The sequence below is a fragment of the Elgaria multicarinata genome, chromosome 2 (assembly GCF_023053635.1).
Source record: "Elgaria multicarinata webbii isolate HBS135686 ecotype San Diego chromosome 2, rElgMul1.1.pri, whole genome shotgun sequence".
Classification (NCBI taxonomy): Eukaryota; Metazoa; Chordata; class Lepidosauria; order Squamata; family Anguidae; genus Elgaria; species Elgaria multicarinata.
In genome coordinates, this window is record NC_086172.1 from 119,654,851 (window position 1) to 119,672,022 (window position 17,172).

General features: G+C 43.3%; 1 protein-coding gene across 2 annotated transcripts in view; it reads left to right on the plus strand.

Moving 5' to 3' along the window:
• The window catches only part of PRDM11 (PR/SET domain 11), a 62,073-nt gene that overhangs the window by 30,184 nt on the left and 14,717 nt on the right, over positions 1–17,172 (plus strand). For both annotated transcript variants that reach the window (XM_063117452.1, XM_063117453.1), the window contains exon 6: positions 9,383–9,570. In XM_063117452.1, the coding sequence (XP_062973522.1) occupies positions 9,383–9,570 (188 nt within the window). The remainder of the gene's footprint in view (positions 1–9,382; positions 9,571–17,172) is intronic.

Consider the following 17,172-nt stretch of genomic DNA (forward strand, 5'->3'; position numbering starts at 1 on the left):
TATCCCAGCTATTAGTGGTTCTCCAAAGTCTCAGCCAAAGGTCTCTTCCCACCTTGCTATGAGATGCTTTATTTGGTGATTCATCTGTATGCAAAGTATGAACTCTGCCACTGAACTCTGCTTGCTTCGGGACACGTGGTCCTGTACAAAGGCTAGTAAAGATTGCTTGAGGGTGCAAGTCTCTCCATTGGGAGAGGTACATGCAGGAAACAGGTCCCTAAAACAGCTGCCACAACTTTGCCGACACTGAAAGCTCCTGATATATAACTATCAGAATATGATTAGAATAATAAGGTAACAGTTGTGTTTTTGTGTACACTTAGTAGTTTTCTTAGTAGACTTTTATTGCAGGAAGTGCATAATTTCAGTTTTCGTTGCTATTTTTGTACCCCAAATAGTAATCTCCAGTTGCCATACACCTACTGGCTTCGAAGCAGTACTAATCATATAATTTAGCGATACCAAGCAAAATACATTGTGCAAGGATAATAAATAGCTCCAGACTCCAGTCCTGTTTTAGTGGTCTAGATTCAAATGGGTGCATCTCTAGGCTACTCAGAGTGAAATAGTGCCTGTCAGAGCATCTTTTTGTTTTCCGGTTTCAGTAGTATCGCCCATTATATTGACTGCTCTGCTTTGGCCCCTGACTGTGATTGCTTTAGCCAGATGGGTTCTCTCATAGATAGCAAGCCTCTTGTATTTTTAAAGAAATGAATATAAGATAACCCTGTATAATGTGTAAAGGAATCTCCCGATAGTCGAGAAAAGTTAGATTTTACCAAAATTCCAAGTTAAACGTTGAATTCTCCTAAGCATTCTGCAGTAGAGATTCTCAAAGGAAAGTCTTCCTGCAAGTAATCTGTTGTTTCTTTGTCTGTTTCCAGCTGACGAAGGCGAGGAGGTGCCAGGTCCCTCGCAGCAGCATCGCTACTCATCACTGCAGAGGAGTACCGAAGTCGCTGACCATCTCTCCATGCCGTCTTTCCTTCATTCATCATCTTTGTCAGATCACTCAGATATTATAAGCCAAAGGCAGGAAGCAAAGCTCCCAAACCTATGTTCCCAAGCCTCCAGTAAGCCCCCTCGTCCATGTTCCCGAAGTCCACCCATCTCTGGCTTTGACCATCAGCTCTTCAACGCCAACATCCAACAGACTGAGCTATTCAGGCAGTTTTGTCAAGAGCTGGTGACAGTCCACAGAGACATGACAAATCACATGCATGTGATCAGCCAGGGGATGTCTGACCTGACCGGACAGGTCAGCCAGATGTGTCAGACCTTGGCCAAAATCAAGGATGAGCTTCAAACTTTGAATAAGGGTCAGATCTCTACTGCAAGTCAGGGGGTTAACATGCAGACAGTAGCATCAAAGGTCCCCTCTGAACCCAAGGCAGGGATCAGCCAAGGTCATCCCAAGCAGACTCCTCTTGCTCGGACTACTAGGTCACGGAAGAGAAAGCAGCACTTCTAACTTCTGTGGTATTAAATTTTAAAAAAAGAGTAGCTGGTGTTGAATTAATAAATATTCCTTAGCATGGTTATTGGGGAAGTTCAATGAAAGTTTCCTCTTAAGAATAATATAAGTTATGGCAGCTTTGCTCTATGCACTTGAAGACCTTGCACCCAGTTTGTAGAACATATGCAATAGAACCTATGAAACAACTTAAATAAAAAGAAGTAAAATCTAAAGGCCATAAGGATCTTCCTGTTCTACACAGCCCAAGGTGCATATAATTTTGTTTCCTTGACCTTTCTATGCTCAGGAAACATTATTTAGGCTTCCCATTTAGTTAATTGCACTTGAAATAATGAAACAATCAACAAAAAACGCTTTCCTCCTCTCTCCTGCTCTGCTTCTGCAAACGGCATTGTGTAGTTATCTAAGAGAACTGAAGCACTATTACAGCAAAAAAAGGCTCACGCAGAAGGCTTTGCACGGGAAATAGGATTCTTTGGTCTCATCCAGCAGAGCTCTTCTTCTGCTTATTTTGTTTACCTTTGTTAGGGGCTATTGAGGTTTGGGATTTGGATGTTTAAGTTGGGTAGATAATAGCAAAAGAAGGGACATGCAACAATGCAGGAAGCATTTGTTCTAAACTTGAGAAATGTCTGCTTCCAAAGCATGGGTGGGGGGGAGCACCCGGAAGACTGTATTTTTTCACCTACAGTCTCTGACAGTAAAATGGCAAAAGCAGTTTTGGCAAGGGAGAATGATTTGGTGGAAACTTGTAAAACTGCCGTACATAAAAATGAGCTCAGGAGTACACTCACAAGGGAGTAAGTTGCACTGAAATCAAGTTTGCTAGCTTGCAAGAATCGCGTCTTAGATAAGGGCTGCTACTAGCTAGCCTGTTGGCTTTTCTTCTTGGTATCTGTAGTTGACCAGGATATTACTAGTGCAGTATATCTAATGGCTATACCAGGCTGTACCAAATCTTTTTTTATAAAACAACAACAGCAACTTGCCTGTGTCATACAGGGAATGACTTTTTGTAGATGCAAGTAACTGGAGCATGTTCAAACGCTGGTTTTGCAATGCCAGTGGAAGTCTCCTGACTTTATTTGAATTGCTGTTTGGTTAATCTGATACAGATTGGAGACAGAACAAGCATTGAGGTGAAATTTGGAGAACGCTGACAAGCTCGAGTTTTGCATTGTATGCACATCCCTACATGGGCTACAGCAAACATGGTGCTGTCTTGTAATCTCCTTGTTATCTTACCTCAGATTTGCTTGTTTGCGTTTTTTGCCAGTTTACAATTTAACATGGTGAAGAGCAAATGGAAAACATAAGCTACCACACATGGCCAGACGATAGTACAGGCTCCCCTAATTTGCTTCCCTCTAGATGTTTTGGATTACAGTTCCCATCAGCCCCAGCCAACTTGATCAGTGGTGGGAGTTGTGGCCGGAAACATATGGAGGACACCAGGCTGCTCTATTAGATCAGCTATGGTTTTGAAATCAGATGTTTTAATTGCATCTGCTTATGGTATGTCTACAACTGCATGTACACTGTACCTTTTTCATATTTGCATCTGTTCCCCTGCCTGTGTACAGCACTGTGTGCTACAAATGTCAGATACAAGAGATGTTTTCCTTTAAGCACAGCTGAAGGAGAACACATTTCACGAGGCCCTTTTGGTAGTGCGCAGTGCAATCCTACTCACGTCTACTGGAAAATAAGTCCTATGGAGTTCAGTAGGACTTACTCCCAGGTAATTATGTATAAGATTGCAGCCTTAATGAAGCTTTGATCAGACTGATTTAAAAGCCTATCTCAGAGGAAAATGCCCATATATAGTGTTGCTGCCTATTTACAGGGAAGAAAAATCCATGTGACATAAGACGTGGATCACTAGTGCATGAATTAAACAGAACAAGCACTGCTATGCTTTTGAGTGATGTATGGCACCATTAATTTCAAATCAATGTGAAAGAAATAATGCAGAATCTGGAAGTCAGATCCCAAAGCATTCCACCACTGAAGTAAATGGATTTTGCTCCCTGCAGATTTACAATTTAGATTTTAAATGTCTCAGAGCGGGGATCTCTGTCTTTTGTTTACATTAACTCTGTAAAGTACCATGTTCATTGATGGTCCTATATAAATGAAGTAGCATTTGTTACTAACACACACACACACACACACACACACACAGACATACGAATGGATGAGGTTACTTGGCTGTCCTCTTTCAAATGTTTGTAAGATGGTGCTGATGCAACCGCACAAGCAGCTTTCAGGATTGTCCTCCGAGCAATGCTGCTGAGAACTGAGCCATACACACGGCATTCTCATCTACCACTGAGCTGAGAGATCTAGATGCTCTGGGTTTTTGAGACTTGTGCTCTCTGGTGTTTAGTAACACCCAAACGGACGAGCTGGGCGGCCTCTTTTAGAACAGGACAAGGAGCCTGAATGTGAGGCATAGGTATATAGAGAAACACAATATTAATTTATCTGTGCAAATGAAGGTATATTCTACAATTTACTTTTCTTTGCGGAATTAGCAAACAAGGGATTAGTTCCCTGCTCTGTGAAACGCTTTCTTTGTATCATCCCACAAGGGATGCTTCTTTGTATGTGATGAAAATTATGTTTATGAATATTTTTGTTAACAATAAATATATACTATTTAAAACTCAAATTCTTTGTTCGGTCACTTCTTCTTTTCTCTCCGTGAGTGTCTGAAGTTGAGCTCAAGAGTCCTGAAATGCTTTGTTCCATATCAAGCACATAAAAGTTTCCACCTTCATATCTCTCCCTTGTCTGTGATACTTCCTTTTCTGGAAGGACACAAATGTCAGATCTCTTTTGCTACCTTTGATTGCCAGTTTAAAGACAATGAGCAAAGGCGGGGGGAATTGGTTTGTGAAGTCCTTAGTATCATTCATTCATGTTCCTAAAAGTTCCTAAAAAACATTTTTTCCATGCAAATATTCGTGCCTATTTCCACTGATATACAAAAAAGCAGTTCAAGAACAGCACTTTTCCAGATTGCATAACTATAATCTGCTTCATGAGGTCAATATCATGGCTAATCCCATATAGCCCAATAGGCACAGTAGGTAAGTATACCCCACAGGGAACTTGTAGCTTTGAAATATGAAGAGCCCCTTTACACATATGCAAAGAGTTGTGCTTCCATTTGCTAAGCTTTCTCTTAGCTCTTCCAAATTCATTTTGTTGGGATGGTTTCTCCCAATGTGTTTTGTTGTGTACATACAGTGTGTTTTGTGTGTACATTTACATACACACAGTACACAGACAAGTGAATAGTTCCTTCAGATAGATTTGCCCAACCCTGATTTTAAAAAAAGCACATATGGAATCACTCGATTTAGAATTGATTCTAAGCAGTTTTTAAGCCACAACAGCTAGAAAAGGAAAATCTGGTTGGGGCAATTCCTGCATCCAGCTATCTAAGCAGTTTATCCAATTGCACGTGAAAGCTCAGTGCATCTGGAAAAGGAATGAATCTTGAGAGTTGTCACTTAGCTGGAATGGCACCATCTTCCCCCTGGCCTAGCAATCCTTGGCCATGAAGCCAGATGAGGAGGCTTCATTACAAAGTCAGAAGCAGCTGTTTTTGTGGTATACTGCATAGTGCTCATACACCTCTTCCTACATTTGTAAAGCCCCCAAGGTGGGACCTAGTGAATACTGTTTCTAAGGTCACTAGTATCCTTGGTTTGGTTATGTGTCTCCTTAGCAGTAACTTGGAAATACAGAGGGAAGCAGGTCCTCTCACTGGAATTACCTGCACATGAGTTGCATGTATATAATAAATCTATTGTTCATTTGGCCAGAGGATAACTAGATCTGATGTGAGGAAATGAGCACAGGTCACTCACATGCATTGTTCTACAGTGTCTATAGCACCCCTAAGTACGTTAAGTTCTAAACTTTTCCTCTTCTAGCACTCTTTTTTCTCAGAACATAAAGTATAAGGGTTGGGGAGTCTTTAGTATCTATTTGCATGTCTCTTTTCCACCAATGTGATTCATTATTTATGTCACAAAAGAAGTGTACATTATAATATAAGCATGAGTATAAAGTTCCTCAAGTTCACATTAGGAAGATATTTGCCAGTAATGGAAATGGCCAGTGTGGTAAGTGAGGAATTACATCATGGCGAAGACCTAAAGAAACCTGCGCCTCTCTCTCATTCAGACATTTGCCAGCTTCACAGTATAGGTGCTGCAATCCACCAAACCCAGTTGGTGCACAGTCATAGTAATTTCAATTAAATCTGAAGCAGGGCTGTTTTACAAGTCTTGTTCTAACAATCTCTTTTATACTTAGTATATAGAAGTAGAATGTTTGGGCGTTTATAGTGTTTTATTTGCATGTTACTTCTCTGAATGCATATCCCAAGGAATGGTATGACTGATTAGAGGAAGTTAGTATAACAAGGTAGCTCAGGGGCAAAGCTGTGAAAAAGGATGTCCCTGATTCAAATCTTGCCACTGCTGGGAACTGAGTGGGTGAAATCCAGTGAAGCTTTCCCACTGATGGAATTATTTGCATCAACAAAATTGGACAGGGGGATACACACCATCAAAATTTAATCTGGAGGATTGGGGAACACTCTGCAAATTTTCAGGGGGTGCAAAAAGTCTCATTCCATGAGTAGGCTTCTGCTCGCACAACATCTGCTGCCATTATTCGATTTCCTAGGCTAACTACAATTTCTCAGCCCCTCTGTCTGCAGAATGGGAGCCAATGTGGTGTAGTGCCTAGAATGTTAGGCTGTGACTAGGTAGATCCTCACTCAGCCCCGAAGATCACTTGGTGACATTGTCACTATCTCTCAGTCTAACTTACCTCATAGGACAGTTGTGAGAGAAAATGGGGGTGGGCTGGAAGGAACCATGTATGCCATCTTGAGCACCTTGGAGCAAAGGCAGCGTATAAATGTAATAAAATATGGAAAAATAAGACAAACCAACCAACCTTACAAGATTGTCATAAGGATTACTAAAATGATACCGTTGAAACATTATGAATGCTCTAAAAGTGCTATGTAGTAAGAATTACAGTTATCCCTAAGTTTGAGCTATAATTTGATGGTTTGGCGAAAGTAAAGACATCTGATTTTCTGAAGTTGTCAGAATGGCCTCTATCTTTATGGGAACCAGTTTTTCAATGGGGAGTGTTTTGTCTATTTGTTTTTGCACTGGTACAGCAGGAACAGTATGGTTGCTTGCTAACACCTGACACTTTCTATGACCTGTATAAGAAATCTAACTGCTGCTTGCCAAAGCTGTCCCTTTCAGTTTTGATGCCTCAGTTAGGCATCACAAAAATAAAGAGGGAGATTATTCAGGAAAGCAGCAGTAGGGATGGAAGAGAATTTCAGTTCATTTAACATCAAAATATTTCCCGTTTGCACCCGCAAATAGGATATTTTGAGGGGCAAAACTTAAGAACCAAAGAAGAGCAACGCTAGATCAGACCAAAGGCCTATCTAGTCCAGAATTCTGTTCACTGAGTGGCCAATTGTGCTTGCATATTCCTGAGCTTGTGATCCTGGAGAAGGCTTTCCATGGCTACTAGTCCAGATGGCTATGTGCTACCTCCAGTATCAGCAGCAGTAAGCCTTTGTACACCAGTTGCTGAGGAACGTGGGTGGGAGAATGCCATTGTACCCATGTCCTGCTTGTGGATTCCTGGCTGACAGCTGACTGAGCACTCGGTGAATAGAGTGTTGGACAAGATGGACCCTTGATCTGATCCAGCAGGACTTCTCTTATGTTAGTCATGCCTGTGTGCAGGCGCAGCTTTGCCCATATACCTCACACGTGTCCCCCTTTTGCCCACCTGATTAGTTCTCAGGGAAGGGGAAATGCACAGTCTCAGCACACTGGGAGGCGAGATTCAAACCTCCCCATTCTTGTCCACTGGGATGAGGCGATGAGGAAGAATGTGTGAATAGAGGGTGAGGTGGGGGAAAAGCAAAAGGCTGGGTGCATACATGTTTGCTTGCACTTGGGGACACACATGTATGTGCAGCCTGCAACCCACCCCCATCACCACATTCAGTCCTCAGTGGCAAAAAGGTGACTCATCCCTGGGAAACAACCCGAGAGCCCATGTGCCTCTTCTTATGTTCTTAAGTTCCTTCATCAGAAAAAATGTGCACTTTAAAAATATCTACTTTGAAAAAAATGTGCATATGCATGCTTAAGAATAGGGGGAAATGTGCATTAAGGTGGGTGATGTTTTACTGTTTAGAGTTATGTTGTAAAGTATAAAGAATTGTAGAACTTAAAAGGTAGTACTTACAGTGTGTATGTTGCAGGTTGGTAAGTATGGGTCATGAAAGAGTTAATGAGTGCTGGATGAAGGTGAGTGTTGATTGGATGTTGGTGGGGAGTGCCTGGATTGGTTGTGTGTGAGAGTGGAGGAGTGAGGGAGAGAAAGATTAGGAAGAGATCAGGAGCGGATGGGGGGGGGGGGTTAACTAAAAAAAAAACCCTTACCTTCTCTGCAGTCTTTGGGCCGCACGTGACCCCTTTAAACTTTAAAAAAAAATGGCGGATGCTGCAGGGATCCCGACGTCCCTGCGCGTCCCGCGTCTGGAAGCCCAGGCAGCGCGCGCTAACATCAGCGCGCCATCGCCCCACCTCCCTGCCGGCTTATCCCGGCAGGTCTAGCAAAGCCCTGAGCTGAATAAAAGAGAACTGCTTCTGAGGTAAAGGGTGGAGAGAGAAAGTTTTGAGTTAGAGTTAAGAAGGGTCTGCGTGTTTTGGGAGATCAGAGTGTGGGAAGTGGATAGTGTAGTTAGAGTGGGTAGAGTAGACAAGAAGACTACTGAAAGTTATATTGTGAAATGTTGAAGTGAATGAACCAAAGAAACCATTACGCTATGTGCTTGTAACCATAGGCTTGTTAACTGAAGGAAACCAATATGCTTTGAACCTGAACAATCTTCCTGTTAAATAAATATCATTTAATTAATCCTTGTGTAGACAGTGAAGTACCTGGGAAAAGGTACGGGTAAAATCTATGGTGGCAGCGGAACGGAGAAGGTTTGAGTAAAGGTGTTGATCTAGGCTGCTGTGGGGCCTAAGCTGAAGCAGGTGTGCCACAGAAACAGACTTAGCATCTGTAGCCCTAACTTGTGCACCTGAGCTAGGTCCTGTGGAGTCACAAAAGTAGTGAAGTGATCCAGGAGGATACCCAGTGGAGGGTGGATGTCTCTCCCATGGCAGCAGGTGGATTAAGAAGAGTCCTAGGGCCAAGGGAGACCGTCACAAGGTGCACATTGTCCCTTTCAAACAGAGCAACAAAATTTTGCATTCAGGAATGGGAACAAGGTAGACTGAGCTTTGTGTTGGGACTCTGAGGACCGCAACAAGCTCAGCCCTTGCTGATTCTGTCATCCTAAAGAACTTTGCTTACAGTGTTTTCAGATGCTTTTCACCTCGCAATGGCTGCGCGGGGAGTACTTGAAATGGCTTCCTTACGACAACTGTTCCACATAATGGCCAATTAGAAGAAGCATGAGGTGGCAAGAGCAACAACAGAGGCCAAGGGGCCAGTGAATTGTGCTTCAGGCCATTGTGAACATTTTACACACACACAGAAGCTTTTCAGAGGTGAAGCTCTCTGACAGTGTTGATGGTAATTAGGTTTCTTCCTATGCATACACAACAGGCATGTATCAGCCTCAAGTAGTTGTTTAATATTCCTTAGGTGTGCAGGTTATTCTCTTATAGCTCTGTCAGTTTGCATGTCATTATTCATGCCATCCAATGCGCCTGTTTCTGTGGCTCCCTTTGAAGGTCACCCCTGCTGTGACTCTGGCTACGGTCTCTTTAATTTCTGTTACGCCTGCTTGCGAATCAAATCCTGCCTCATCCTTGTCCTCAGGTATGTGGCCATATCCCGAGAGGAGAGAGAACAGAACCTGATGGCGTTCCAGCACAGTGAGAGGATTTACTTCCGGACCTGTCGGGACATCCGGCCAGGAGAGAGGCTGAGGGTCTGGTACAGCGAGGATTACATGAAGCGATTGCACAGCATGTCTCAGGAGACCATCAACAGAAACCTCACAAGAGGTGGGTGTTTTCCCTTCTTTACCCTCTCTGAATTAAAAAACAACAGCAACAACAACACACCAACAACAGCATGCTTAAGTGACAGATGTGGGTCCGGAAGGAGACCCACCTATATAATAACCAGCAAAGACAAAAACAACATCACAAAACAATAGACTGAAAAAAGCAGAAAGCCCAATTGAAGCAAATTAATCTCATTGCACTTTTTGGGTGTGTGTTGTGTATAGACCATTTGATTCCATTAGCTTGAAAGAAGTGTTCTTTTCTTGACTGGGCTTTCTAAAGGCTGGTGGTACATTTGGTGATGCACTCACCCCTTGCAAAAATATCTATAAGGATCCCTTAATGTTTACCATTATGTTTATCTGTGACAAAGAGCAGCAGCAGTTACTAATACTCATCAGGTACATTTGACCAAGGTTTTATAACAGAAATGCTCATAAGAGAATTCCATTGCAGGGTTTAATTTTGGGCGGGATGGGGATCCCTACAGGCAAATCAAGGGCTTTTGTCAGTGATTGAGATCTCAAGCTTGCCAAAAATAGTGGAGGGGAGGGTAGGGATGTAGGAGAAATGAGTTTGGGTTTCTATGAATCCTAGCTGCGGCTTCCACAAAGGAGCAGCTGTTTCCAAGTCATGTGAATTGTGCAGACTTGGGGACCGGTATCTAACATTTGGCAGACCTTGTGCACATGCGCATCACTATGAATGCACATTTGCAAATAGGAACGAAATTCTCATAAATCCCTAAAAAAAAACAACCCAATGAGATTACGTCAGTGAGCAGACAACAGAACGAAAGATGGGCTGACAATCTGTGAAACACAGACAGAACAGATTTAACAAAATCTGTACATCTAGAGAAGACTAAGGTAACAGAAAACTCCCCCAAATTCCTGAGTGTGCACTAGCTCTAGGGTAACAGGACAGGGACATCCTGGCCTCAGAAGCTAGCACACATGTGCCACCTGGGGAATAGCTGGTTTCTTCCTCCCTTGGTAGAACAAGTCCCCTCTGCCTGGGTCTTTTGTGGCTTGAGTCCAGCTTCCTTCTCCATTTCCTCAAAAGAACTTTCCCTGAATTGGTAGACAGTTTCTGTGATGCAGGAATTAAGACAGCAAAGCAAAGGTGAAAACAATGATCAAAACAATTACACAGTCCAGTTCAAAGGAATCATCTGCTTCTGTGTAATAGCTAACTTGCGCAAGATCATAACAGATACAAAGCACACACTTTGTATCTTTAAGATCCTGGATTCCAACTCTTGACATCTCCAATTAACGGATCTCAGGTTGGAGGGTTGGAAAATACATTTGCCTGAAATCTTGAAGAGCTGTTGTTAGTCATGAAAGACAGGCTTATGGTATCATTCAAGATAAGGTAGGTCCTTATATCTTACGGAGCATATCTGCAGATCTGGGGTGCTAAGGGTGTGTGTGTGCAAGTCCTTTGTTTTATTTTTATTTATTTATTTATTACATTTTTATACTGCCTGATAGCCAAAGCTCTCTGGGCGGTTCACCGAAGGTTCACAGAACCCACCTTTGTCCATAGCCTCCATAATCACAAGAGTCCACCAATAAGTTCAGGCAGCTTTTATTTGTAAGAATTGGCCTCCAGTTACAGCACTGAGGCAAAACAAACATGAAGACTTCCAAATCAGGACAAGGGATTTCCCCTCCCCATCTGGCTTTATATTACAAAAATGTCCAAGTCTCCCCTTTTTAAGTATTGGCCTTTCAGTTGGCAACTGTTCCCCATTTTCCTTCACAGGAGGTTGTCCAGGCAGTGGGTTGGGTTCTTCCAGTGCTTTAGAGAAAGATGTTAACCCCAGGCTTGAATATGCCTGATACCTTCCTGGGGTTGTCAGCCAGGAATTTCCAAGTCTCCCCGCAAAGGAAGACTTGGCAGGGTGGGGGGTGGCTGGGGTGGGGGGTGGCTGCAGGTATGGCACTCCTCCAGCATTCACCTTGACAGAAAGGGCCTGCCTTGCACACCACACTCCCCACCCTGTTTACCCTTCTTTTTCTCTTGCCTGCTCCTTCCCTCCAAGCTTTATAGCAGCACCTTGATGAGACCCAGGTGTTGTTGCTGAGGCTTCATTTTCGCACAGCTGAGCTGGGATGCCCTTATTAGCTCTATGCCGTCCCAAACTGTGCTCCCTTTTAACTTTATGCACAGGCTTATCTGTTTGCTGCCTCTCTGCCTGGGAGTCTTCAGCAACGGAAGGACTATGACTTGGCCCAGTGAGTCCTGGCGGGCTGTTACAGGGTGTCATGCTGTCCTCCTTCTATCGATTGGATTGGGCAAAAGCCATAGTTTTTTGCATGTGCCATGCAGCAGAGTAGGGATGTGGGGGATGCTGGAATTGGGTGTGTTGAATGTCTGGAGCTAGGATTCCTTTAAAACATGCATACACACAAATTGCCATCAGTGTTTGTTTCATCAGCTCTTCGCAAACCACAGCAAGAAATCCTGGGCAATCACCTTGTGCATAGTCAGTCATTCAGGCATCAGTATCCTAGAAACCATTGTCATTCATTTTGATAAGGGCAGTGCCGTAGATTACACAATTCCATACTCTCACTGTACGTAAGCACAGAAATTTTTATTGGTTGCTAAATTCAAAGTTTGTGAAAATTAAAGAACAATGTGTAGTGTATACACAGCCCTGATTGTTGAGCGCTTCTCTTCTAGGCATTTTGATTTAAGAACCTGGTATCAAATTTTGATACGTAATTTTTTATTAATCTTCCCCCCGCCTTTTATTGTGAATTTTAACAAAACAAAATAGAAAACAAATCATGAAAAGAAAAATGGGGTGGGGACAGAAAATTACATGCATAGAAATATCAATATTCCATCAAGTACAGCATTCTGAAAATAAAATGGTGGTGGTGGGGAGATTATGCATAAATTTCAAGTAAAGCAGACCAAATATCCATATTTTTATCCACTCGTGAGTGGCGCATTCAGTCCTCAGTCCATTGCATTGCAGGAGGTGAATATTTATCCTTCCGGTGTAATAATATCTGTCTTTTGGCTGTCATACGGGCTCGGAGAATCTCATTTGCACTGACCATTCATTAACTTCCAAGAAACCGGTAAATAATTCAGGAGGACATGCACATCATTCAGTATTAAAGACTGTTCCAATATGAATTTTATCTGTATTGTGACCTCTTCCCAAAAGGAGGCGACTATTGGGCATTGCCAAAACATAGCATTAGGATTAGGGTATTTTGATAAGTAATGACAAGAAAGAAAAGGCTAATTAACAAATTATAACATCACCACTTCCAGATGGTGGACACCTGAGAGTTCTTAAAAGAGATATGAAATTGCAAGTCTCCTGACAGAAAATATAGAGCTTGTCACTAAAATCTGCCTATATACTAGAGGAATGCAGAGTAGCCAACATAATGTGGGTTTTTAAAATAGGGTCCAAAGAAGTTGCAGTTAGCCTAATGTTGGTTTCAGGGAAGTTGGTGAAAAGCATGATTAAATATAGATTAAGCATATAAAAGAAGATGACTTGCTAGAAAAGAATCAACATGGCTGTTGAGGTGTACAACAGCCTTTCCTGTTAAGGTGTACAAAATCATGCATGGTGTGGAGAATGTGGATAGGGGCCCAAAATACAAAGAAATACCAGCCTATTTGGGTGGGGGTGGGGAATGCCCCCAAACTGAGAAACCTTCAGTGGTTGGTTGAAAGGAGGGGGGCATGGAAAGGGGTTTGGCTATGTGGAGAACGCTTGCTGGCCAGATTGGACACCGGGAGGGCTGGGTTTTGCCCCTGTGCCAAAGATAATGCATCCCTGATGTATGGATTGGCACTTTAAAGGGGACCATGCTAGAGGTGTGGGCAAAGTGGATAGGGTGGACTTTTCTCCCTTCTTCACGGCAGTAGAATTTGGAGTTGTCTCATGAAACTGTTTGGTAGTAAATTCAGGACAGAAAAAAGAATGTACTTTCCCCCCCACATAAGTACTTCTGTTTGTTTTATTTAATCCATTTCTTAGCCATCTTTCAATACCACAGTCTTGCCAAAACAGCATAGAGCATAGAGAATTTGCAGCCGGAAAATGCGGTGATGGTCACTAACACTGGCTCAGATGGCTTTAAAAGGGAGTTACAAAAATCCAGGGCAGTTAGGCCTATTGTGGCTATTTGTCATGCCCTGTTCATGGGCAGTGTTTTAGTGGTGCTTTCTTAGCTCACAGAAGACAGAGGCCTGTTGGGTACTGCAACAGAGATTCTAGCAGCAGAAGTCCTGCTCGCAACCTCCCGCTCTGCAGAGAGAGCCTTCCAGGAAAGAAAATACTCACTGACACAAAATTTCTTCAGCAAAGAGTTTTACTGAGGTTTTCAGCATAAATCACGTTCCAGTACGAAAATCTTCCAGCAATATATTTCACGGCAACGACAACCACGTCCATCATCTCATCCTCATTTTACACAATTGCACAGCTTTATATACATTTTACACAGAGTGTGATGACACAGTTCCATCACTCAATTATTCAATTAACCTTGGCATTTACAGTCCAGCACCGATATGTAGCACCTGTGTGTAACTCTGTGCCAAAGTCCAGTTTTTTCTTTCTTCCAGGGTTTAACCCTCTGGGTAAATTTTCCAGCCCTGACAAGGCCTACTTGCTTGTGATTAAAGCTTTATTGAGAATGAGACAAGATCTGCTGAGCTTACTGAGGCTCCTCCCTCATGACCTCTGTACTGGAGTTCAGCCTCCAATCTCTTTGCAGTCCCCTGATAGAATGGAACTGCTATCTATTCTAACAGGCAGCATACCTCTAGATACTAGTAGAGGAGGGCTATTCAAAACTTGCATTGAGAAGGATCCAACAGTGTCGGACCGCTAGTGTTATCGATGTTACACTAGTAGAAACCAACCCTTATGGAGTGTCATTAGAGCTTGCTAGCACAACAGGACTTAGCAAGCACTATTGTTATTGTCTGAGAGTTGGTTTCTGCTTGTGCAATGTAAATAGCACTAGTGTCCACATACCGTTGGATCCTTCCCATTGCTTGTAAGATTCCCAGAAGCATCTTGACTGGCCACTGTGGGAAGTAGAATGTTGAATTAGATTTGCCCTTGTCCAGCAGGCTCTTCTTATGTTCTTATGCAGGCAGAATCATAACCACTGTAATCTTGCCCAAACAACTATACACACAGATGGAAATGCCATACTTTCACTAGGGCTGTGCTCTGCTTCTCTTCGGGTCGGAGAAGCAATAGCGAGGCGACCTGATTCACCTCCGGAAAAGGTGGAGGTAAATAGAGTCGGGGGGGGGGGGCCCTGCGGATCGAGGCAAAGAGGATTGCCTCAATCCGGAGCTCCGGATACAGGTAAGTGGTGGGGAAGGGGACTCATCTGGCGCCGGCACCCCTGCGACGACAGCGATGGAGCCAGGTAAGGGAGGAGGGAGGCTTACCTGTGTCCATCGCAGTCCGTCGCGGGCTTCAATTGAGGCCCCGGCGTCAAGCGGAAGAGGCCGCGGCCTTCTCTTCTGCTTGAAGCCAGGGCCTCAATTGAAGCCTGCGAGGGACCGCGACGGATGCAGGTAAGGGGGTTGGCCTATCTGGCGATGCTGTCCATGCAGTGATGGCGGAGCCAGGTACGGGGGCAGGGAGGAGGGAGGCTTACCTGTGTCCATCGTGGGCTTCAATTGAGGCCCTGGTTGAAGCCGGAAATGAAGGCCGAGGCTTCTTCCCGCTTCAAACTGGGGCCTAAATTGAAGCCCGCAATGACGGACACAGGTAAGGGGGTGGGGGGGTTGGCTTACCTGGCGGCAGCGCCATCCATGTGACAGTGGCAGAGCTGGATTTTGCTCCGCTGAGTGGAGCAGGGGACGGGCAGATCGGGCCGAAGAGGATTGGGCCCGATCACGAAGTTCTGGATCGGGCCACAAAGAGGAATCGGGCGGTCCGTGCACAGCCCTAATTTTCACTATGCTTATCTACTATTAGATCTGTGCTCCAGTTTTCCAGGCTATCTCTGTGTTCAATCCACAACCTGTGTGCATGGTAAAGCACATTTATCACCATTACACACACAGTATGAAAGCATATTCAGATTAAAATTGGCTTTGGTTGTCCTCAGCAGGGCTGGTTCTCTGCATTATTATTGCAATATGCTGCGGTGGTCACAGTGTTTTGGAACATCGTTTTTCTGCATCAGCCTTCTTCAACTTGGTACCCTCCAGATACGTTGGACTGCAATTTCCATCATTCCAAGCCAGCTAATCATACTCTCTGGGAATAATGGGAGTTGCAGTCCAACACATTTGAAGGGTGCTAGGTTGGGGGAAGCCGCTCTGTCTACTATTGAAATATAATTTCCACCAAACTATATTGGAATAATCTTTTCAAATGTATTTTTACTAATATGTCTAATTCAGGGAAATCTTTGGATAGGTTTACAACAATTTGATGGAGTGACTTCACTCAGAATGTATGAAACTAGTAACCTGGCTTTAAACCTATAGACACACAACTTCTGAGGTCTTCTGTTATCTACACAATAAATTCAAAGCACTGTTCTTTGGCTAGAGGAAAATATTCATAGGACAAGATCCAGTGGCCAGTATTTATTTATTTATTTATTACATTTCTATACCGCCCAATAGCCGGAGCTCTCTGGGCGGTTCACAGTATTGGCTACATGGTCAGTTTAAAAATATCCAAGATATGTACAAATCACATCTGATCAGCTAAGCAACACTGTGACCTTAAGGGTATCAAGAGCTCTTTCATTTATAACACAAGCACAAAAGGGCATGGCCCATGAGAGGCTGTTCACCTAACTTTGAGGTTTGTAACTAAGACCAGCATCAACATGTACAGCTGCTGTCTTGATGCTTTGACTTGGTAAAAGATACTCTTTTTGGAAATATGGCCTCCAGGAAGATGGAATTTTTCTCCACCTCACGCCTGTGTATATGTTTTGTGTATATGTGGTTGTGTATATGTGTGTGCGCGCATGGAACATGCTACAAAGGTTTACCGTAAATAAACCCTTATGTACAAGATTTCATGTCATCCACAGAAATACCAGAACTCAGTTACTTTGAAATGTCAAAACATTTTCAAAAGGAGGAGAATGGGAGCTAGAGGCTTAAGGCATATCAAACGCTTTTTAAGGGATGTACCACCTACAGAATGTTTGCTCCATCATAATGGAGCTCCCTCCCCTTTTCTCCACCCCTTCCAGTTCTCCAGATTGAGGTTGTAGAAGTATGGAAATGGCTAGCTTTGCATGATTGCATGAAGGGATTTGGCAATGGGGCATTAGCCCAGGCATAACAGGTATTCGGAAGCAAATTCTGCAGGGCTTTGAACAGTTTGTCCTTATTCTGACCCCCTCCCCAAAGGGGGCAACTATTGGGCATTGCCAAAACGTATGAATAAAAGAAGCAATTATGCAAATTAGATAAATCCTTATTAAAGAGGCACTGTGGAATCCAATAAACCTGAAACAAAAACTTTCACTGAATAAGATGTAGCCTAAGATCAGTGGAAACTTCAGGTACAGACTCTAAGACAACAATCAATTGATTAGGCAAAAGAGAACACTCCAA